We start from the raw sequence: 22,427 nt of genomic DNA on the forward strand, positions 1-22,427 counted from the left end.
TTAATCACGGTTAATTGTATGTTACTTTTTTCCGAGTCACCCATCCTGATAGTCTGATAGTTTTAACTTTAGACGATGATGGATAAAATTTCGTTACTACTACCAATGTCGTCTAGTTATAAATAGATTTTCAATAATGTATAATTTAAGCCATTGATATTATGTTTTTTTTTTATATACAAAAATGACAAAATTGCTATATAGCTGATCTACATAGAAAATATATCTTCCATATAAATAATTTATATAACTGAGTTGCTAGACAACAAGCTAATTAGCCCAATTAATACAAATTATAAACACTGATACATAAAATCTCTAAAGTTGCAACACCGAATGCGTATATCTACACGTTAGCTATTAATTGGGCAATTATTTATTCGAATTCAAACATTGATAACATCAGAAAACATAATCGGTGCAACTCAATTCTTCAATTATATTATATAATATTCGATTTTATAATTTATACAATTGTATATCGATATAAATATTTTTAAAATTTTATAACAAATTTATTCCGTGCAACGCACGGGCGCAAATACTAGTTTTATCTAAAAAGCTTTTTGGACTTTGTTTTCTTTTCCTAGGGTTCCAAGCTCCAATCTTGGGTGGACTTTTCCGGTCAACGATTAGAAAAAGTGTATGTGCAGCAGTGCAGGCAGCTTCACCGTACCCTCCTCTTCCTCCTCCCTTTTTCCAACTAATACTCCTCAATGGTGATGTGGTCATATCCACCAACGCCGAAGCAACTCTCTCTCACACTCTGCGGTGTCGCACTCGGAATCTCCTTCATCTGCGCCGGCGCTTACCTCTCCTACGCCAACATTGGCCCTCAACAAGCCCGCACTAAGGCCCGCAAAGACTACCTCAAAGCCCGTCTCAGAAACCTCCTCCAAGATTGATTCATTGCTCTCTTGTTCTTACTCTCCAACTCTTTGGCTTTCTGGATTCGCTATCTTTTGACTGGTAATTTTTAATTTTTTTTTTATAATTTATTACTTTCTGCTGTTATCGGAGTCGGTGTTTATGCGTAATTATGATAGTTTGAAATGAAGGTTTCATATTTTTTTAAAAATTTTTTATTTTGGTTTGCCCCTTTAAATGTTTTCCCTTTCTGAAGTAGCGAAGAATAGATTTGCTGGTGTTTGGTATTGTTTATATTTGATCTTCTCTATTGGATTGAAATGTGTAAAGTAGTATGAATTCAAAATTACAATATGATGGAATTAAGATGATGACATTTCTAGTCTTTCCTGTTGATTAAATGCCTTCTGGTGGACATTGATTTCTTTTTGTTTTTCAAGTTGCAGATAGCTGTTCAATCTTTTAATACTAATATTTATTGTTACTTCTACTGAAGCAACTGTTTTGAGGGCTGAACTTTTGTTGTCAAAATTATCATACCTCCTTGAGTTTTTGTATTCCAATTGGTGCTTGTGGTTAAAGATTGCAGTGGTGCAGTCTTGTTGCTTTGTTCACTATCATAAGCTATTGTGACAATGTGACCTGATCGAGTTGTTTATGTATCTGTTAAGAGACCCACATTTGAAAAAATAATAATAATAAGAGAGAACATATGGGTTTATAAGGTCATGTGTTAAGACTAGCTAATTGATTAAAATTATAGCCTAGCAGAGTGACCTTGACCCAATCTTAGATTATAACAGTATCCTACTCAGTGTTGTAAAACCCGCCTAGGCGCCCCTAAGCCAAGGCAATTTCAGCCCTAGGCGGCTTTTAGTCGGCCGGCCGACTAATTCTCCGACTAGGCGCCGAGTTGGGCACCTAACTCGGCCAAGTGGTTTTTTTTGCCTGCTCAGCTACTCCTCTTTTATATTCTTCCAAACATGTACTCAACTAACCATCTAACATATGTAGTTGACTAGTTTGGAGATTATAACAGTAACAACTTACAGTCCTAAGTGGAAAAAGTGGAGACGATATACTCAGATTACTCTGCCGCCTAGGTGCTCTAGCGCCCGACTAGTACCTAGCGCCTTCTGCAACATTGATCCTACTTCACATATGCTAAAATATGAAGCTTGACATTTTTTCCTATTTGATTATGCTGGCTTACCCTCTTACCCAGCTTGTGAATGTTGCTTTGCTTTGCTATCTGATTGCACTTCACCAGTCTGTTTGTCATAAACCGATGATATCCATTTGTACCATGTACCAGTATTATAGGTCCGGACTAAATGATTCCTTGTTTTGGGCAGTCTTCAACAACAACCAATAATCATTTGAGGCCTTCGGCTTTAGATGGTAAGTTTCCTGATGATGAAATCTTCGTGTTGCTCAATTTGTGCTACTCTTAAACAATCCAGCATCTTACTCATATTTCATAACTAAACAACAGGGTATTCTGTGGAGAACACCCCGCAATCTGGTGTGCAAATCTCTCCTACTGTCAACCTCAGACGAGCTTATACTCTTGCTGTTCAGACCCCCTCCTTTGGTGAGATATGGACCAAGATTCACCAAGAAATCCCTTCTGAACAGAATGTGGACGTATCGGAAGTTGATGTCATTGAGGAACCTCTGCAATTAGAGGAAGTACTTAAACCAAGCCGGGAAGATGTAGAAGAAGCACTTTCTGATATTATTATAGAGGACACTTTCACCAAACAAGTTGTTAACTTCTTTAACCACAGTGAGGAGACTGCCCGGAAATGTCTGCTTCTCTCTGAAAGTGTGCACCGTGCTCGCCACTTGTATGCCCCGCTTCACAAACTTGTTGATATCCTTCCATTAGAGCGTGAGACCGTTGCAGATTCCCTTTCTCAAGATCAGTGCGATTTGGCTTTCAAAGTCTTTCTTCAATTTGACAAACTTGACAATCCGTTCCCTGGCATAGACTCCGACAGCAGCTTCAATGATATGCATGCTTGCTACTTCCGGCTGAAGGAGCAACTTGACCTCCGTATAGAACATTCCGGCTCAAAGGTCCACCTCCGTCATGCCACCAAAGTTTCCGCCATATGTTTGCTCGTAGCTGCTGTCGGAGTGGTCACATGTGCTATTCTCATAGCTACTCCCGCTCTCATTGTTCTGGTTGCTACCCCGGCAGCATGCCCTCCTTGCCTTCCTTTGAAGATAACGAAGAAGGAATCAGCTCATCTCGGGCAGCTTGATGATGCCTCAAGGGAAACTTTTGTCCTCGACAATCACCTCGAAACCCTTGATTGCCTGGTTGATCCTTTACGTAATTCGGTAGAGGGGTTTAAGCGTGAGGTTCGGTTTGTGCTTGAGAGAAGCAAGGACAGTTTTATCATCCAGGATGTATTGAAGCAACTGCGAAGAAAGAATCACAAATTCCTTGACCAGCTGACTCGTCTTGAGGAGCACTTGTGCCTCTGTTTTGCTGCAATAAATCGGGCTAGATCTATCCTCCTTAATTATTTACTAATTCATCAACTTCAATTTTCATAGCTGCTTATTGATCACTTCAAAGTTCCACAAAAGTTATCTTCCATCTTAACATATGCTTAGCACCTTCTTCCTTTGTTATTGTAACTGTTAGTTTAGATTCTCAAATATTGCAGTTTCACACACTCAAGGAGCAGCAAATAGGAATCTCTGTCTCACACACACAATAATGAAATGAAAATACATGCACATGGCCCCAGTGGTCCAGTGATTGAGAAGGTACATTTTTTTTTTTGGAATAAAACTAAGCATTCATTCAATAAGATCAAAAGTTAAAACATTACAAATGATAGGGGAGGGTGGGTGAACCACTCCAATTGATCAGGCGTAGAAACAGACTGCCTAGCTAACGCAGATTGTTTAGTGGAAGATTAAAACACATAGGTTTTTAATATCCCTAAGAATGAAGTGAAATGAAGAATCCCCTTTGGTAGAATTGATGCCTTGAACAACTTGGAGGGAATATGAACTTTGTCAAAACTATGTCTTTTAAGCCAACTAAGTGCCTCTCTCACTTGCTTCGATTCCCTAGGAGAAAAGACACATCTCCATTGAGTTTCTTTCGCTGCAACAAACTCTCCAAATTCGTTCCTAAGCACACGACCAAAACCCTTGTTGATAGCCGCATCTACATTTAATCTGAGAAGACAGTGATCATCACAATCGATCGACCTTCCTCGCTCTCAGATTGTCTTTGGTAGGTAAACGTAAGTTGCAAGCTAGCTTGCCATAGGAAAAATTTTTTACCTTTGGGGGAAGCTTCAGCTGCCAAAATTTGCTCCATCATATGCTTGACGTAGAGGGCTTTATAGCAACATTTAAATAATTTTATCTTGAGTGTTCCAGCATAGGGAAATGATATGTAGTAACCTGGAAGTTGTTGTCTGGTAACAATTTCTCCCTCCAAATATGAATTACGGATGATGTCATGTGTTTCAAGCAAGCTATTCCATATATATATATATATATATATATATATATATATATATATATATGATGGATTTGCCCCTCTTCTAGCTTCAAGGAAAGAAGAATGTGGATATATAGTATCTACCTTTATAGATTTTTGGAACAAGAGAATCAGGCTTTTGGATCAATCTCCACGGTTGTTGGCAAATTATGCCCGGACCCGTGTCCACATTGAATTGTGGACACGAGCCCAAAACGACGTCGTTTTTAAAAAAAAAAACGCGTCATTTAGTTAAAAAAAAAAAAATCGCGCGCGTTTTGCCGTTAACGGCGTTATTTTTTTTTTTGGATTATGAATGTACAGTTATGTCGTTATGAATGTACAGTTATGTCGTTATGAATATACAGTTATGCAATTATGAAATTATGAACACAGAGCTCTAACATTATGAACTTACAATTATGAACATATATAGTGATAAAATTATGACCATGGAGCTTTAAAATTGTGAATATAGAGCTTCGAAGATTATGAATGTACAGTTATGGAGTTATGAATGTACAGTTATAGAGTTATGAATCTACAGTTATGGAGTTATGAATCTACAGTTATGAGATTATGAATCTACAGTATGGAATTATGAATGTACAGTTATTGATCAAATTATGAACAAAGAGCTCTAACATTATGAACTTACAATTATGAACATATAGTGATAAAATTATGAACATAGAGCTCTAAAATTGTGAACATAGAGCTTCGAAAATTATGAATGTACAGTTATGGAGTTATGAATGTACAGTTATGGAGTTATGAATGTACAGTTATAGAGTTATGAACGTATAGTTATGGAGTTATGAATGTATAGTTATTAACATATAGTAATAAAATTATGAACATATACTCTTAAAATGAAGCGGTCTGAAATTTAAAAAAAAAAAAAAAAAAAAAAAAAAAAAAGGAGATAACAGTGCCTAACGGCACTGTTACCCGTGTCCAGCAAGCATGCTGGACACGGGTCCAACGCATAACGATTGACGGTTGTTTGCATAGGCCAAGCAATTTTTGGAAGCCCTAACCTCACCATTTTTTTGGGTAGACACAAATATTTCCAAGACTTCCAATGAATCCCCCTGTTAGTGTTTCCACCCCCTTTCCACCGGTATGAATCCATAACAGATTCAATATCCTTTAGGAATAAGGATCAACTAAGTCATCGAATTGCACACAATAATGTAATTAGGTTACTGAAGCAAAAAATAAAATAAAATAAAATAAAAATTATTAAAAAAAAAAAAAAAAAAAAAAAAAAAAAAAAAAAACTACAATTGAATTCCTAAACTAACCAATTTCATGCAATTAGTCCAATTTGTAGATTTTTCAAGTTTCTAGCAGGTCACTCTTGATTTAAAATATTTTTTAAAAATTATTATTTAAAATAATTATTAAAAAAATAAAAAAGCATCCCTGCCGGAGACGAAGAAAGTTTCTTCGTCTTCGGCCATGGAGACGAAGAAGGTTTCTTCGTCTCTATGGCTGGAAGTCTCCGGCGGAGACGATGCTTCCTCTTTTCTTGTTTTTTTTTTTTTTAATTTTAAATAATAATTTTTAAAAAATATTTTAAATTAAGGGTGATATGTTAGAAACCTGAAAAACTTACAAATTAGACTAATTGTATGAAATTTGTTAGTTTAGGGATCCAATTTTAGCTTTTTTAGGTTTTGTGACCTAATTGCATTATTGTGAACAGTTTGATAATCTATTTGATCTTTATTCCTATCCTTTATCCGGCCTTTTGGTAATAGAAATACCCACATGGCATAGGAAGGAAGTGCTTGCACAACCGTCTTTAACAAAATTTCCCTGCATGCTCTTGAAAGGAATCTTTGGTTCCACCCATGGATGCGGTTGATAATTCTTCTTTTGATAAAACTCATAATTTCCTTTCTATTTTTTCCAATAATCGTAGGCATTCCCAGATAGTTTCCTCCACCTCCATCCCTCCTTATTCCCAGGATTTCCCCCCTGTCACTTTCATCAACATTGCGACTGAAACACAAGGAGGACTTCTCAAGATTGATACACTGCCCAGATGCCTTTGCATAAGTCCTTGGGGGATGTTTGACATTAGTAGTCTCTTGGGGGTTGGCTTTGAAGAAAATATAACTATCATCTGCAAACAACAGATCACTGATTGAGGGGGCATTCTAGCCACTTTAATTCCATGCAATTTACCCTCTTGCTCATGATTTTTAAGCATAGCACTGCGACGCTCAGCTACACTGATAAAGAGATAAGGGGAAATAGGATTACCTTGCCTAGGGTCTCTTCTCGATTTATAGGACCTATTTAATCTCCTTTATTCAGCACAAAATACTCAACCGTGGTAACACATTTCATAACTAGATCAACCCATCTATCTGCAAATCCCAACTTTAGCAAGATTTCACGCAATAATGATAATTCCAATCTGTCATATGCTTTGCTAATGTCCAATTTTAAAGCCATATACTCATCTCTTCCATGTGTTTTCCTTTTCAAAAAATGTTGCATTTCATATGCAATCATAATATTGTCAATAATTAATCTCCCTGACACGAAATCACTCTGACTGTTCGAGATGATTTCATCAAGCAATATCTTTAGTCTGTTAGCTAGCGCTTTGGCAAGAATTTTATAGGCTACAATACATAGAGCAATAGGTCTAAGGTTTTTTAGGAATCAAAACAATTTGAGTTATGTTGAGTGTCACGGGGAGCTGCCCTGCTCTAATAAAATCATTACATAACTGCATAATGCTTTCCCCTATAAATCCCAATACGATTGAAAAAATTCAGGATTAAAACCATCAAAGTCAAGGCTCTTATTAGGGTGTATATCAAAAACAACCTTCCTAATTTCATTTCTGGTGAAATTCCGAAAGAGTGACATATTCTGTTTGTGAGTGATCTTAGGAGCTTTCACTGGTAGATTAGAAATTGGGCTCCTAGAGTAGACTATTCTTCTTGAGACCCACATATTGAAAGATATCTTAACAATCTTATCAATGATTCTTACATCAAAAGGTTTGAGTAGAAATTGAGAATCAATCTAGTAAAGTTTATACATATATTAGTGTGAAATTGACTTAAAGAAAAGTTTCTAAAATTATCCCTTTAAAGTGCTTCATTGTTGTGTGCTTGTAAGCCTGAGAACACGTCACTGGGCGACGAACAGGGCTTGAGGGGCAAGTAGGAGATTGGAAAGCAAGACATGGAATTAGGAAAGTAGCCAAAACATGCATTCCTGGCTGGAAGACGATGATCTCCCTATGGTTGCAAATGGACTAAGGTAAACAATGAAACAAAGCAAAAGGTTGAAGAGTTCTGGAGTTCTTCCTCTCCCAAATGTCATTAGACAATTTTCAGATTACAAAACAAATTATTTCCAGAAAATTCTAAACCAATAAATACCTAAGGCCAAAGCAAAAGGTTGAAGAGTTCTGGAGTTCTTCCTCTCCCAAATATCATTAGACAATTTTCAGATTACAAAACAGATTATTTCCAAAAAATTCTAAACCAATAAATACCTAAGGTCAACGGTAACTTTAACGTAAACTTCCACAAAATTAGGACACTCAAACAAACCTAACAACTTAATGAAAATAAACCGGAAAAGACTAATATAAATAGTTTAGCTTCTTATTACATGCGTCAGTGGTAAGTCCTCCCTTTTGAATGCATCATCACACCCCTCCAAGTCAACAAGCTTGTCCTCAAGCTTGAAATCCGAGAAAAGTAGCCCAAAATGGTCCAAGGGCTCCCCGGAAGCATCTTCAGGAACCGCGCCAACCCAATGGACTAAAACTTCCTTGACTCCTATGTTCAACCTGGATTTGGACACAAGGTGAGGTTAGAGCAAGACTCGACCATCGTGTAGTGGGGGCAATTCAGGAGCAACGTCCGGTGGGTTACCCTGATAAGGTTTCAGCAACGACATGTGAAAGACATCGTGAATCCGACTAGACGAAGGAAGCTCGAGCTGGTATGCGACGTCACCCAGGCGCTTAAGTACGCGAAAAGGACCAAAAAAACTTCGGCAAGAGCTTGTGGAACACTCGACGACTGACCGAGAGCTGACGATAGAGATGTAGACGAAGCCAAACCCATTGCCCCACCTCATATACAACCTCGTAGTGCGTGCGATTGTAGAACTTAGCCATACGTACTTGGGAAACCTGAAGGTGGTCCCGAACCAAGACCAAAAACGCATCCCTGAGTGCAATATCTACCGCGTCAAGGTTGGACACACCGATTCGTAGGACAAGAGACATGGAGGGTCGCGTCCCTAAACAACACGGAACGGTGTAGTCCGCAAAGCCGAGTGAAGGATGTGTTGTAACAGTATTCGACCCATGGAAGGCAGTCAATCCACTTCATCGGCCAGTCTCCAACCATGTAGCGTAGTTCAGGTTCCTCCATCTATAACCGAAAATGCCACATTTGCCCCACCCCGATCAGGTGGAAAGCCGCCAAACAAACATAATTGCCAGCTGGGGTGCCCTGCTCACAATGGTGTAGCCAAAGGGGTCCTCTTGCTCATCGAAACGGGGGAACTCCAGTCTAGTGAACTTCAGGGCAGTGGCAGTGGTGACAGGATAAGGTGGTACTAACACAACCTCCGAGAGGAGGCGGTGCGTTGTGATTGCTGGAAGCGACTACAAAACATCTATCAAAGCTCATCTTGGTCTACCTTCATAGCCTCAACAATAATCTAAAGGCTCTGGACGACATCGGTAAGAACGCGTCACTAGGCGACAAACATGGCTTGAGGGGCAAGCCAAGGGAATGGAGGAAGACTATGATCTCCCAAATGTCATTAGACATTTTTCAAATTAAATACCCAAGGCCAACGGTAACTTTAACGTAAACTTTCGCAAAATTAGGACAATCAAACAAACCTAACAACTTAATGAAATTAAACAGCAAAAGACTAATATATATAGCTTAGCTTCTTTTTGCTTGCATCAATGGTAAGTCCTCCCTATGAATGCATCATTAATCTTTGATTTTTAGGTGCTTATTATGGAGAGAAGACTTTGGAACAACCTGCCAATGAAACGAATTATGTAGGCTTGTGATTTTATTTACAAGGTGGCAGAGCCAATGCTGTCTGTAGTTACTTTTCACCATTTCCATTTTCCTTGCTTTCAACCTAACCTCTACTCCAACTTAGACATTATAGGAATAGGAATATTACTCTTCTCACACAACCAATACCAATGGAAAGACCAAAATTACAATATACCCAAATATGTAAACAATGTTGAACTTAAAATTGAATTAGCACATAAATTTATGATCAATCATATCCATCATAGCACTTAAAATTGAACTAAATCCCTTCCACAGCCCACAGGACACAATTGCATCAAGAATTAATATGATTGTACCACACCAGAAAATCAACTGAAATATCAGAATTCAGCTGATAAAGTAAAGAATGGATATTAATATTGGGAACTATAATACAATACCCATCAAGCACTAGCACAGCTAGATAGGCTATTTAATGTATAGTTCCCACCACAGGAAAATTATGGTTAACTTTCTCAGGAATTGATTCATGAAGAAATATTATAATTCAAGGCTAATTATGACAAGTTAAATGAAAATAGAAGATAAGAGGTATTCTTAATTTAGCAAAATCAAACAGTTCCACCATTCCACAAGCTACAGTATCTGAAAAATATAAAAATTCGCAATCAAATCTCAACTGTTGTCTAGATATTCAAAGCATCCTTGATTGTAGATTCCATCCACATGAATGAGTATAAAGAAGGAATCACAGCCTCCTTCCCCTTCTACCACCCTTTCTACGAGTACTGTCGGTGGGAATTGGTGTGACATCCTCTGCAAAACGAGATGAAAAAACTTGGGTTTTTAAATTGTTCAGAGTATTACACTGTAGTGCACCAAGTCCAATGCTAAGGAATAAAAGATCATAAGGATAGTTGCAATACAATACACTACATTGACATTAAACAGTAATGCATAGTGAATTCACCAAACACAGTCAATTATGTGAGATGCAAGTAAGAGCAGCTTTAAGGATTATCCTAGAAGCAAGGCAACCACTGCACGCATAAATTGAACAAAGGGAGTGAAAAAATATGGTAGAGTATAAGAAATTTATACCTATGCGGCCAATTTTCATGCCTGAACGAGCAAGGGCTCTCAGAGCAGACTGGGCACCGGGGCCAGGAGTCTTTGTTTTGTTCCCTCCTGTAGCACGAAGTTTGATGTGCAGTGCAGTAATTCCAAGCTCCTGACAATATTCAGATGTTTAATCAGATTGCAAGTTTATTTAAGCATAATAATAATAATAATTAAATATTAGTCAAAAAACTTCATATTTAGAAAGCCAAGCAAATAAAACTGACAAGGTAACTGAAAATTGAATGTTACAGGATACCTTGCATCGCTGAGACACATCTTGTGCCGCAAGCATAGCAGCATAAGGAGAAGATTCATCTCTGTCAGCCTTGACCTTCATGCCACCTGCAGACAATAGGTAGAAGTGCTCAACAAAATTGCACCATACAAACAATTAAAAAACAGAAGTACTAGGCCACTAAACAAACAAACAGAGCATATAAAACTAGAACTTTTTAGTTTACATAGCTATTGAGAGAAAATTAACCATGCATTTTACTTCCATAGCATAGATTCAACTCAGAATAACAGAAATAATTCTAAGTTTCTAACAAATAACTAAATAAAGAACTGCAGAATCACCAGCATGACTACAGACACACACTCAGATCAAAAATACAGAAACAAACTATTAACTATTAAAACATACCAGTAATACGGACCAGTGTTTCTCTTCCAGACAAATCCGTAACATGCTGAAGAAAAAAAAAAAAAAAAAAAAAGTAGCAGGTCATAAGCATAACAAAATTCTTATTTGTTTCAGTTTTTTTCTAAAAATTAACAAATGCGTCAGAAAACTTACAATGAACGTATCATTGAATGAGGCAAAAATGTGAGCAACACCAAACACCAACTCCCCTTCTCTTATGGCTGGTCCGAGAGTGACATTCTCCTCCTTGGGCTCCCTGGTCTTTCTCCTCGACTACAAACCCAATAAGACCAAACGACATCACCAATCGGATAGCAATAACGAAGAACAAATTCATAAGTTCTCAAAAAAGTCTACCTAGAATGAAAATCTCAGCAAAGTAGTTGAAAAGGTGAAATTTCGCGGGTAGAGATACAGATTCAAATTACAGATCAACGACAGAAGTAATAATTTTGCAGCGAAAGTGAAATCTAAATAACAGAAAAACATTTCATGCGGATCGAAATGGCAAGAGGGGAAAGAGTTACCATGGCTATGGCTTTGGGTGATGAAGAAAGAGCTGAGCTGCGACTTAAAGCTTGGAAAAACCCTAGAGCTGATTCCAAGTGACAAGGCTCGGCGTTTATATATCTAGGGTTGTAGAAGATATACTATTCCTGGGTCCGTATTACGGGTTATATAAAAAGAAACCTCATAAAAAAAGTCGCATAATTCCTCTACTTCCAGAATGTACGTGGGCTGAGCCCATTAACTTTCCATTGTTATATGGGCTAGCTCCAAATCTATTACGCACGCTGTTTGGATACCCTTAATTCGAACAATTGTGGATTATAGTGCACACAAGTTTTGTATAGACCATATTTTGTATACTGTAAAATATATAATATTGGAGTTAATACTTATTTTGATCCTCTGACTATTAGGGCAAATTATGTTGTGGATCTGTATGCACCATGCATGGTGCATACAGATCCACACGACGTCGTTTTAGCCTAATGACGCGGGGTTTTATAAAAAAAAAAAAAAAATTCCGTTAACGGCGTTTACTTCCAAATTCCTTTTGAGTTTGTTTCCAAGTTTCAAACTCGATCGTTGGCAGTTGTTCGCTGTGGTATTGGCATTCGATATCACCGGAATCGCGATCGCAATCTCAATCGCATTCGCAAATCGCAATCGCAAATCGAAATCGGGAATTACAAAGTGATTGATAGATGGAGGATGGAACAGAGCAGACGAATTCCGCAGTTGATGATTGGCATTCGATTCAAGGTGATCTTGTTATTGTTTTTGCAATCGTTCCTTTTGGTTTTTTGTATGATTATGTGATTAGCAGTGATGTTTGTGTCTAGAATCTGCAAATAGTTGTGCAAAATCACGTAAGTAATTTCCATAATTGTGTAACAACAATTTCAGAATTTGAAAACAATAATTCCATAATTTCATAACTATATTTCCAGAATTGCATGTCTATATATTCAGAATTAGGGGTACTCTGTTTTGGCAGTTTGTTGCAACTGTGTATCCAGAATTGTATAACTATATTTCCATAATCATATAACTATATATACAGAATCTGTAGACACTCTGTTTTTTCTGTTTGATGAACTGTTTGAATTATTGTTCACCATGTCTATATAATGTAGTTAGTGAAGGCATTGTGGATGGTTCAGTAGATGTTGATGGATCTTCATCAATTACAGGTTTATTCATAGTGGTTTACCTTTTAATTAGCAAATTATGGTTAGGAATTATGTGTTAATGGAAATGGTTATTATTGTGTTATATTTGCAGTTGATCAAGATTTGGTTGGTTTGGTAGTAAGTAATGCTGATGAGGCTTTTGAGGTGTATAACAGTTATGCATATACACTTGGTTTTAGTGTGAGGAAGGGTCATCAACGATACAAGGGATCTTCGAACACAATTCAAATGAAGAAATTTTGTTGTTCTAAGGCTGGTTACAAGGCTAACAGTGGGGTTAAGGCTTATTCCAAAATTGACACAAGGACAGGGTGTGGAGCGTTTGTTCAATTTGACGTGGGTGATGATGGGTTGTGGACAGTTACGAAACACGAGAAAGTGCACAATCACGAGTTATGTGTGTTCAACAAGAGTCATCTACTTCGTTCACATAGGAGTGTCGGAGATAATCAGCTCTTATATTTACAAGGTTTGAAGGACAGTGGTGTTGCATTGGCAGATGGTATTAGGTTCCTAAAACACCAATCGGGGGGTCCCCTTTAGTTGGTTTCACCAGTAGAGATGCTTATAATTCAATGGCTGCGGATACTGTCAAGCGATTGGATGGAACGGATTCTAACTCTTTAATTGAAATTTTTAGGAGGAGGCAGTCTACCGAGACTGATTTTTTCTTTGATTTTGAACTTGACTTGGATGCAAGGTTGTGCAGTTTTTTTTGGAGGGATGGTCAAATGAGACGAGATTACGAGGTGTTTGGGGACTTGTTAGTGCATGATACGACATATCGCACAAACAAATACGATATGATTTGTGCCCCTTTCGTAGGGATGAATCACCATTGCATGAATGTAATGTTTGGATGCGGGTTTTTGATGAACGAGAGGATAGAATCGTTTGTGTGGTTGTTTAAAGTGTTTTCAAGATCAATGGGTGGCAAGTCTCCACAGACTATTATGACAGATCAATGTGCAGCTATGGCTGCTGCTATATCTAAAGTGTTTCCAACATCACGTCATCGTCTTTGCATATGGCATATCGGTGAGAATTCAAAGAAGCATATCAAGACGTTAAGGAGCAATAAGGATTTCTTGGATATGTTTAACTACGTGTTGAAATACACAGAGACCGAAGCTGAATTTCAATTCTATTGGACAAGGTATGTTAGTAATTAATCGTTTTTATTGCATTACGTTTGTAATTATGGATGTATAGTGCATCAATTATGGATATATAGTATTTCGATTATGGATATATAGCAGTGGTGGTGTCTGGAAATGTAGTATATGGATTATGGATATATAGTATTCCGATTATGGATATATAGTATACCGATTATGGATATATAGCAGTTGAACTTACTGGTAGTGTCTGGAAATGTAGTAGTATGGATTATGGATATATAGTCTATCAATTATGGACATATAGTATTCCAATTATGTATATAGAGCAATAGAAATTCTGAGTATGTGTTAGATGTGGTGATGCTGCTTGTTAATATTCTGCTTCATAATCATTTGGGATTTTGTCTTACCATTTTCAGGTTGGTGACTAACTATAAATGTCACAAGAATACTTGGTTAGAAAAGCTATATGACTGTAGGGAGAAGTGGTGTCCAGCATTTAACAAGGACTATTTTTCTGGGGGCATTCTATCATCACAAAGGAGTGAAACTACAAATCATTCGATTTCTAGAAGGTTGTCCAAGACAGCGGGTCTTTGTGATTTCTATTCATCGTTTGTAAGCGTAATTTCTGAATGGAGAAGTAAAGAGAACGGTGAAGACTTTCGGTGTGCTCAAGGGGTACCCGCTATGATGATGGAGCATGTGAAACTTCTTTCACATGCTAGAGAGGTATACACGATTGAGATATATTTTCTGTTTGAGGAACAATTCATGAAAGGCAGTGCGTGTCATCAAGAGATGGTGTTGAATGATGGCCGTCAACAGAAGTATCACGTGTGGCGGCCAGATATAGATATTATAAGGCATGAGGTTAGTTTTAACGCAGCCAACTTGGACATTTCTTGTAGTTGCAAGTTGATGTCTGAGTTGGGAATTCTATGTTGTCATTGTATACGCATTCTTCACGTACATTGTGTTTCTAGTATTCCCGACAAATATATACTTAAAAGATGGACTAAAAAGGTTATTGATGGTAGGAATGTCAACATTGATTCTATGGTTTATAATGTTGGTGTTCCTCCATCAATTTGGGTGTTCGATATTAGTAGAAAATTTCAAAGATTAGCTGTGTCTAGTCAAGATAGCAGCGTAGCGAGGAAACTGTGTGACGAGGCTGTTGATGATGTAAAGAAAAAGGTTGAAGCCGAGGTTGGGCATGTGCATATTGAAGAGTGTGGTGTTTCATCTTCAAGTGGTGGTGTTCAAAATCCTTCAAGTCGGAGATTGAAAGGTGAGCGTAACAAAAGGAGGAGTGGTGTTATTGAAAAGAAGTACAGTCTTGCAAGGGGGAGAAGGAGTGCTGCAAATAAAGCTGCATTGAGTACAAAGGGTGCTGTTCAGTCTTTGGTGTTGGAAAACATATCCAAGCTTGCTGGGGATGGATACCTTGTACATCCAAGTTCTTCAAGTTCAGATTTTGTTCAGTTTAGTAAGGGTTTAGATGACAATGTAGGTGTAGATTGAGAAATACAAGTTGTTATCATTGATTTTATGCAATTATACAGTTTTAGTTTTGTAATTCTGGATATGTAGTTTTGCAATTTTGGAACTGTAGTTATGAAATTATGGAATTATAGTTATACAATTATGGAATTGTAGTCATGCAATTATGAAAGGTATGCAATTATGAAATTATAGTCATTCAATTATGAAAATATAGTTATGCATTTATGCATGTGTAGTCCCCATTGTGATGGAATTTGTAGTTATGAAATTGTGGTGTATAGTTATGCAAGTATGGATGTATAGTTTTGCAATTATGGTATTATTGTTACGCAATTATGGAACTATAGTTATGCAATTGTGGAATTGTTTATATACAATTATGGAATTATAATTATGAAATTATGGAATTATAGTTATGCAATTATGGAACTATAGTTTTGCAATTCTGGATTTATAGTAGTCATGCAATTATAGATTTGATACATGAAAACAAAAACAAAAACAAAAAAAAAAAAAAAAGTAAAGAAAAGAAAAGAAGAGAAAAGAGAAACAGGTGCATAGATCAGATGTAAATTGTTATTTAGCTATTAACATCATGCATCTACATTCACAAAATACAAGTCACATTGTCAATGTAGTTCACAAAAACTTTCTAATTGTTTAGAATTCAGTCAACATGTTGAAGAATATTCATTCAATTCTTCTTCGAAACTCTTTTGGCCGCTTGCAGAACCTCCCCCCTGACTTCATTCATTCTCCACTTTATGAGGTTCGCAGCATATTTCGCTCGCAATTCACACATGAAGCTTGCCTATAAACAAAGAACATTAAGTAATTAGTCATTCGCAGTTTTATTTATTTTTTAATGTATTTTGAAACTATAAAATGTATGGTAGTCTTACATTCAAGCGCATATTTTTCTTGAATCCTGGCTGCCAGTCTTGTAGAGTCCCTCGGAATGTCTCCATATGACGGAGTACATAGATCCCGCAATCAGTGACGTTTTCAGTGTTTGCCCAGTCCAACTTAAGGTACTTTATATCAACTTTTTGCAATTTCACATACAAGGAGTGGCACTCGGCCTTAAGGTAACCACTGAATGCTTCAATCTGGTCAGAAAAGTTAGTTTAGTGTTGATAATGCTTTTATGTCAATAGATAGGTAATGGTAAGAATGTCAAGTTTTTTTTTATCAAAATTACCAATAAGTGTGGGCAGTTGCCATATTTGTCCTTCTCCGAAACACCAGCTGGTAACTCCTTGTTGTCAATGACCTGTACTTTATGTTCTTTCACATTGAAGCAGACCAAGAAGTAGTGACCATGGCGATGAACTGCGAAAAATATCTAATTCCAATTCAAAGTTAAAGCAATGTTAGTATTTTTTTGGACATGATAAAGTCAAATTGGACATGGGTAATAGAACTTACCAGATCTGCATCACTGATGTCTAGGTTCCCGAAGCTGGTTATTTCATAGCTCAATCTCTCATTGAAATTCTTCATTTTTATGTGAGTTGGGAGATCCTTCATCCACTGATCATTGAGATCAATTTGAAGCTGCACATACAAATGCAGGAATGGGTAGTCATAATCCAAATAATATTTGTTGAAAATGTTAAAGTTATACATACAGAGTTATATATATATACATTTCCAGAATTGTACAACTATAGTTCCATAATTGGATAACTATAATTCCATAATTTCATATCAATAATTCCATAATTGCATATAACCAAATCCATAATTGCATAAGTATAGTTCTATAATTGCATAACTATAATTCCAGAATTACAAAATTATAAAACCAGGGGTTCACAGGTACACATCCAGAACTGAATAACTACATATCCATAATCTAAAAACTATATATTCATAATTTGTGAACACTTACATGTACTAGGGTGGAGAAGTAGACCCGCTTTGTCTCCCCAACCGCACGGGGCATGTTCAGCAATGTAAAACGTAGGGACCAGACATCTAGGAAGCTGCTCAGTAGCTCACCGTTGCACATAGTTGCAAAATCATCCCTTGTGAAGTAGTAATCACCATATTTGAACAATGTCTCTCTACAATACAGTAAATAAATAAATATAAGAACATAAATTAATGAATAAAATTTAAGTAAAATTGGTGGATGGAAACATACCCTCCCGGGTGCTCACTTGAGGCTTCCAAAAATGCGTAGTTTGAAAAAACCTTTTCTTTGGGAGTTGCATTATTGATGGAGCCTTTGTTCTTATTCCAATATGGTGACCTCAAATGAAGCGGGATGTTCCTGAATTTGCGCACAGGTCTCTTTCTCACAGTAACATCCTCAACATCAGATTCACTTTCATCCATAGCCCTGTTGTCCAGAAAAAAACAGAGGCAGTTCATAACCCCACAAGTATAATTCCAGAATTGTATAACTACATTTCTATAATCTATAAACTATATGTCCATAATTTGAGAAATACATATCCATAATTGTAAAGAAATCAACGTCACTAGTTGAATAAGAATATATTCATATAATCAAACTTAATATTCATAATTATTGATGAATTGAAAACCATATTTATAGTCTAAATCTGCATAAGAAAGCAGTAACCTACTTATCAAATTCATCAATCTCAGCAGCAGTTTGGGCAGCAGGGGTAGTAGGAGTGGTGGACTTTTCGAATGGCACTCTGATTAGCAATGGAGTTGCTTCCTTCTCTGTTGATACTCCTGCACTCCTCACAATGTTATCCACCAAGGTGTCCAAAGGCTGCTGTTGAGATGGTGGTGGGGTTGGTGTAGAGCGTCCAAGTAGCTCAAATGATGGGACTTCTATTTCCATTTCCTTTCTTGTTTTTTCAAAAGCTGCTACCAGAGAATCAACTGCTGATGTGAAGCTCTCACTTCCGAAGAAGATGTCATCCAATTGCGAGGCAGTTGGGCTAGGAGTCGGTTGAATTGTGCTTGCAGCACTCAGCATTGTTGATATTCCTGAAAAAGCCCTCTTCATGATTTCAACCGGGACCCCTTGCTTGCCAATGTCAGACATGACCTGACCGAACTCAAGGACATCTGCTGTAAGCCGTTGAAGCACATTTGTTACTCGGTCAACATTTGTCAGAGGCACAGATGGAGCTGGAATAGTTGGTGTAGCAGCAGGGCTGGACACTGGCCTTGGTATTGCAGCAGGAGGAGGTGCAGGTCGGGGTGATGATGTAGATGCAATGGCAGTAGGTCTCTGAAATCGAGGGATAACTTTGCCCTTACCAAAACCCCCTGATTTTATCTCAGCCGATACTCGCTTGCGTACAAGGCTTTTTGTCCAAGCTTTTATTGCTGGGAATGTGCGGTTGACGGTCATGCCTCTGAACTGTACTCGGTCAAAGTAGAAGAGCTTCAAGAAGTACAGAAGAGTATGTTAAGGAATTGAATAACTACATATTCAGAATTGCATATCTATAATTCCATAATTGCATAACTATAATTCCATAATTATAAAACTAGATATCCAGAATTGCATATCTATAATTCCATAATTGCATAACTATAATTCCATAATTGGATGACTATAATTCCATAATCCATAAAGTACACATCTATAATTGATTAACTATAATTCCATAATTGTAAAACTATTATTCCATAATTGGAAAACCACAATTCCACAATTACAAAACTACACATCCATAAGGGCATAACCACACATACAGAATTGCATATCTATGATTCCATAATTGCATGAATATAATTACATAATTAGAACATTTTATGTATAATGGGATATTACCAGGATGAATACCATTGGACCTCCAAAGGATCTGGTAGGAGAGTCTTTGTAAATGTCATACGAATCAATTAAAGAATTGTACGTGTACTTGCACCAATTAAGTCTTGAGATTGACCGGATGTTGAGCAATGACTTGATAACTCGATAGTTGGCATATCTTCCTGTATTTCCCCGGAGCAGAGATGAGACAGCAAACACCACAAAGTCTCTCTTGAAGGCATCTCCATGGTCACCTCTCCTGATTATTTCATCAGGCATCTTTGTTGTTATGGGTGACCCTGACCTGACATTCCATCTTTTCCTCCACTCAGTCAGGACCTTATTATATGCAGCTGTAGAATTTTCCTCACTCTTTGTACCTTCCTCAACATCTCTCTTCCCCCGGGGGAGTCCCAAGATGTATTCAACATCCTCTTCACCAACATGTAGATGGTCACCATCCAATATGAAGTCTGATTTGAAAACATCAAACCTTTGCAGGAGATACTCAACAAGTTGTGAGTAATTGCTTGAAAATTGTAGGTGCAGCAGCCCTCCAAAACCCATATCAATCACAGCATCCTTTTGGTCATGTGTTAGACGCTGGACAAGGTCATACATTTGCTTGGGACCCATTCGTGTACTGAAGTAGTTCACATCAGGGTCCCGTACTCTCTCTTGCTTTTGTGGTGGTGCCCTCTTTCTTTTTACAGCTGCTGGTTGTTGCCTTGTCGAAGGCTCTGCTTGATCTTCCTGGGCAGGGGTGAGTTCAGCAGCTTGTGAGCTCAATACTGCTCTGGTTGTTCTCTTTTTTACAGACTTCACAAATTGACCAAGTGTAGAATCATCTGCCACACCTGACTGATCCATTTCTGCAAATAAAAAACATCAAGTGAGGTTAACAGAGTACTATATCCAAAACTTCATAACTACAATTCCATAAACACACAACTATACTTCCAGAATTGTAAAACTACAATTCCATAATCTCATAAGTATACCACAAGGCAAGTTATGCTAAAAAGGATTTGAATGCAATTTGGTGCACAGAGTAAGGTTCACAGAGTAATACATCCAAAACTGTATAACTATAATTCCATAAACGCACAATTATACTTCCAAAATTGTACAATTACAATTCCATAAGCATACCTACAAGGCAAATTATGCTAAAAAGGCATTGATGCAGTTTGGTGCACAGAGTAAGGTTCACAGAGTACTACATCCAAAACTCTATAACTACAATTCCATAAACGCACAACTATATTTCCAAAATTGTAAAACTACAATTCCATAAGTATACGCACAAAGCAAATTATATTAAGAAGGCATGAATGCAGTTTGGTGCACAGAGTAAGGTTAACAGAGTACTACACCCAAAACTGTATGTCTACAATTCCATAAATGTACAACTATACTTCCAAAATTGTAAAACTACAGTTCCATAAACTTATAAATATACTCATAAACCCATAATCATAACCATGCACGTTAATAATCAAATAACTATACATTCATACAAGATTAAACAGTATAAAACCCTAGTTTAAAATTTCATAAATATATACTCAAAATGAATGCTTGTTTTGTGTAAATGCATTATGTATCAACGTAAAATGCATTTATACCTGTTATAGGATGATGATGAGCTCTGGTTTACAGAGAAAACGCTGTTGAATTCGCAATGATCGGACGCCGGCGACAATAGCGACGACGAGTGTGTTTGAAAGCTAGAAAATTCTAAAGAAATGGTAAGGAAATGGAGATGATTGAAGCGTTTACGGAGGGTATCGTGTTGGAGAAGGAATGGAGTGCGGGAAGTGAAATGCAGTGGAGAAGAAACGAAGGAGCATTGTTTTATTTAAAAAAAAAAAAAATCTGATTGGTGGAGTGAAACGGTGCCACTAACGGCACCGTTACTCCCTAAACGACGTCGTGTGGATCCGGATGCACCAAGTACGGTGCAACCGGATGCACAGCATAACGTCTCGACTATTAGTTAATACTCGATTTAGTCTCAAAGTATTAAAAGTATCCAATTTAATCTTTTAACTTTTAAAACATTGCCCAATGTGATCCTCCGTTAAAATTGTTTATTTTAAAGGGCATAAGCGTCATTTTAGTTGATAATGCACATTATCCTCATCTTCCTCATCGGTGTCCCATCTGGTGCCACTCCGGCAGACTGACTCTGCCCCTCCAACAGAGCAGGCGCAGCCTCCTGGAGCGAAGCAGAGACCAGTCCACCATACTCAACACCTCCAGTCCTCAAATTTCCCCGACTCAGCTTCAATTAGCACCATCGTAGGACCTTTGATCCAACAATCCTCTCTGCCGCCCCCTCCTCCTCCGGAGGTCTTCGACTGTTGTTATATGGGTAAAGCCAAGGTCGAGGTATTTGTGTTCTGAAGTGGAGGAGCAGCGGCGACCGTCACCATTATCCTCCCGTTGGATCAAGGAGAACCTGGAGATCCTGTCCCTTCCGAAGCCTGCGACTGCACCTCTTCGGCTCTTCGTCGTCTTCCATCATCAAAGCCGTATCTATATCCGCCGGAGGTAAAGACTATCGCCGATCTGATGATTGGTTGTCGAGAGAGAGAGATAAAGAGAGAGAATGGTATTGGCGTAGCCTGTGACGGGCCTGAGATAAACAAGGGTTTAGTTTGCTCGCCGGAAATTAGTGTAGCTTTGGCAATGGACCTTTGATCAATCAACGCTGGGAGCCAAGAAGTGACTTAAATTAATTATTATTTATATTACACATTTTTAAATAGATAAAATGAAAGTTTGAATTCGAACAAACTCCTGGAGCGAAGCAGAGATCAGTCCACCATGCTCAACACATTCGATAGTCCACGATCGCCGGAGGGGCCTCCAACAATGTTGACCAGAGGAAGAAACAGGTTTGGATCAAGTAAAATGACTTTTTTGCCCTAAAAATAACAGTGGATAAACGACAATTGTAACGGAGGACCATATTTGGTGTGATTTTAAAAGTTAGAGGACTAAATTGAGTACTTTTAATAATTTGGGACTAAATCGAGTATTAGCTAATAGTCGGAGGACTAAAATAGGTATTAACTTTATAATATTGTTATGATTCACATAACACGGTGTGAACCATGATCCACACAATAATTTGTCTAATTCAAGTTAATACCAAA

At 37.6% G+C, this 22,427-nt stretch overlaps 4 protein-coding genes across 5 annotated transcripts; 2 read left to right on the forward strand and 2 right to left on the reverse strand.

The window, feature by feature from the left end:
• The first annotated feature begins 604 nt into the window (after positions 1-604).
• LOC109189591 (UPF0496 protein At3g19330-like) lies at positions 605-3,554 on the forward strand. 2 transcript variants are annotated; one of them, XM_019340202.1, is made up of 3 exons: positions 605-969; positions 2,183-2,268; positions 2,363-3,554. In XM_019340202.1, the coding sequence occupies exons 2-3, from the start codon at positions 2,202-2,204 to the stop codon at positions 3,433-3,435; spliced, it is 1,140 nt and encodes a 379-aa protein (XP_019195747.1). In that variant the 5' UTR covers positions 605-969; positions 2,183-2,201; the 3' UTR covers positions 3,436-3,554. The 2 variants fall into 2 exon arrangements, with proteins under 2 accessions (XP_019195747.1, XP_019195748.1); XM_019340203.1 differs by lacking the exon at positions 605-969 and having other exon boundaries at positions 1,679-2,268.
• A 6,438-nt stretch (positions 3,555-9,992) lies between these two features.
• Positions 9,993-11,835, reverse strand: LOC109189593 (40S ribosomal protein S14). Its single transcript, XM_019340204.1, has 6 exons — positions 11,713-11,835; positions 11,339-11,458; positions 11,186-11,231; positions 10,796-10,881; positions 10,519-10,648; positions 9,993-10,233 (listed from the first exon to the last, which is right to left on the reverse strand). Exons 1-6 carry the CDS (start codon positions 11,713-11,715, stop codon positions 10,166-10,168), a joined length of 453 nt encoding a protein of 150 aa, XP_019195749.1. The 5' UTR covers positions 11,716-11,835; the 3' UTR covers positions 9,993-10,165.
• Positions 11,836-12,396: 561 nt separating this feature from the next.
• Positions 12,397-15,533, forward strand: LOC109189532 (protein FAR1-RELATED SEQUENCE 7-like). Its single transcript, XM_019340140.1, has 6 exons — positions 12,397-12,454; positions 12,829-12,885; positions 12,977-13,394; positions 13,526-13,923; positions 14,008-14,041; positions 14,426-15,533. Exons 1-6 carry the CDS (start codon positions 12,397-12,399, stop codon positions 15,531-15,533), a joined length of 2,073 nt encoding a protein of 690 aa, XP_019195685.1.
• Positions 15,534-16,877: 1,344 nt separating this feature from the next.
• LOC109189533 lies at positions 16,878-20,133 on the reverse strand. Its single transcript, XM_019340141.1, has 5 exons — positions 19,285-20,133; positions 18,113-18,891; positions 17,665-17,862; positions 17,410-17,584; positions 16,878-17,072 (listed from the first exon to the last, which is right to left on the reverse strand). The coding sequence occupies exons 1-5, from the start codon at positions 20,131-20,133 to the stop codon at positions 16,878-16,880; spliced, it is 2,196 nt and encodes a 731-aa protein (XP_019195686.1).
• Positions 20,134-22,427: the final 2,294 nt, after the last annotated feature.

This window comes from Ipomoea nil, unplaced genomic scaffold, assembly GCF_001879475.1.
Source record: "Ipomoea nil cultivar Tokyo-kokei standard unplaced genomic scaffold, Asagao_1.1 scaffold1558, whole genome shotgun sequence".
Classification (NCBI taxonomy): domain Eukaryota; kingdom Viridiplantae; phylum Streptophyta; class Magnoliopsida; order Solanales; family Convolvulaceae; genus Ipomoea; species Ipomoea nil.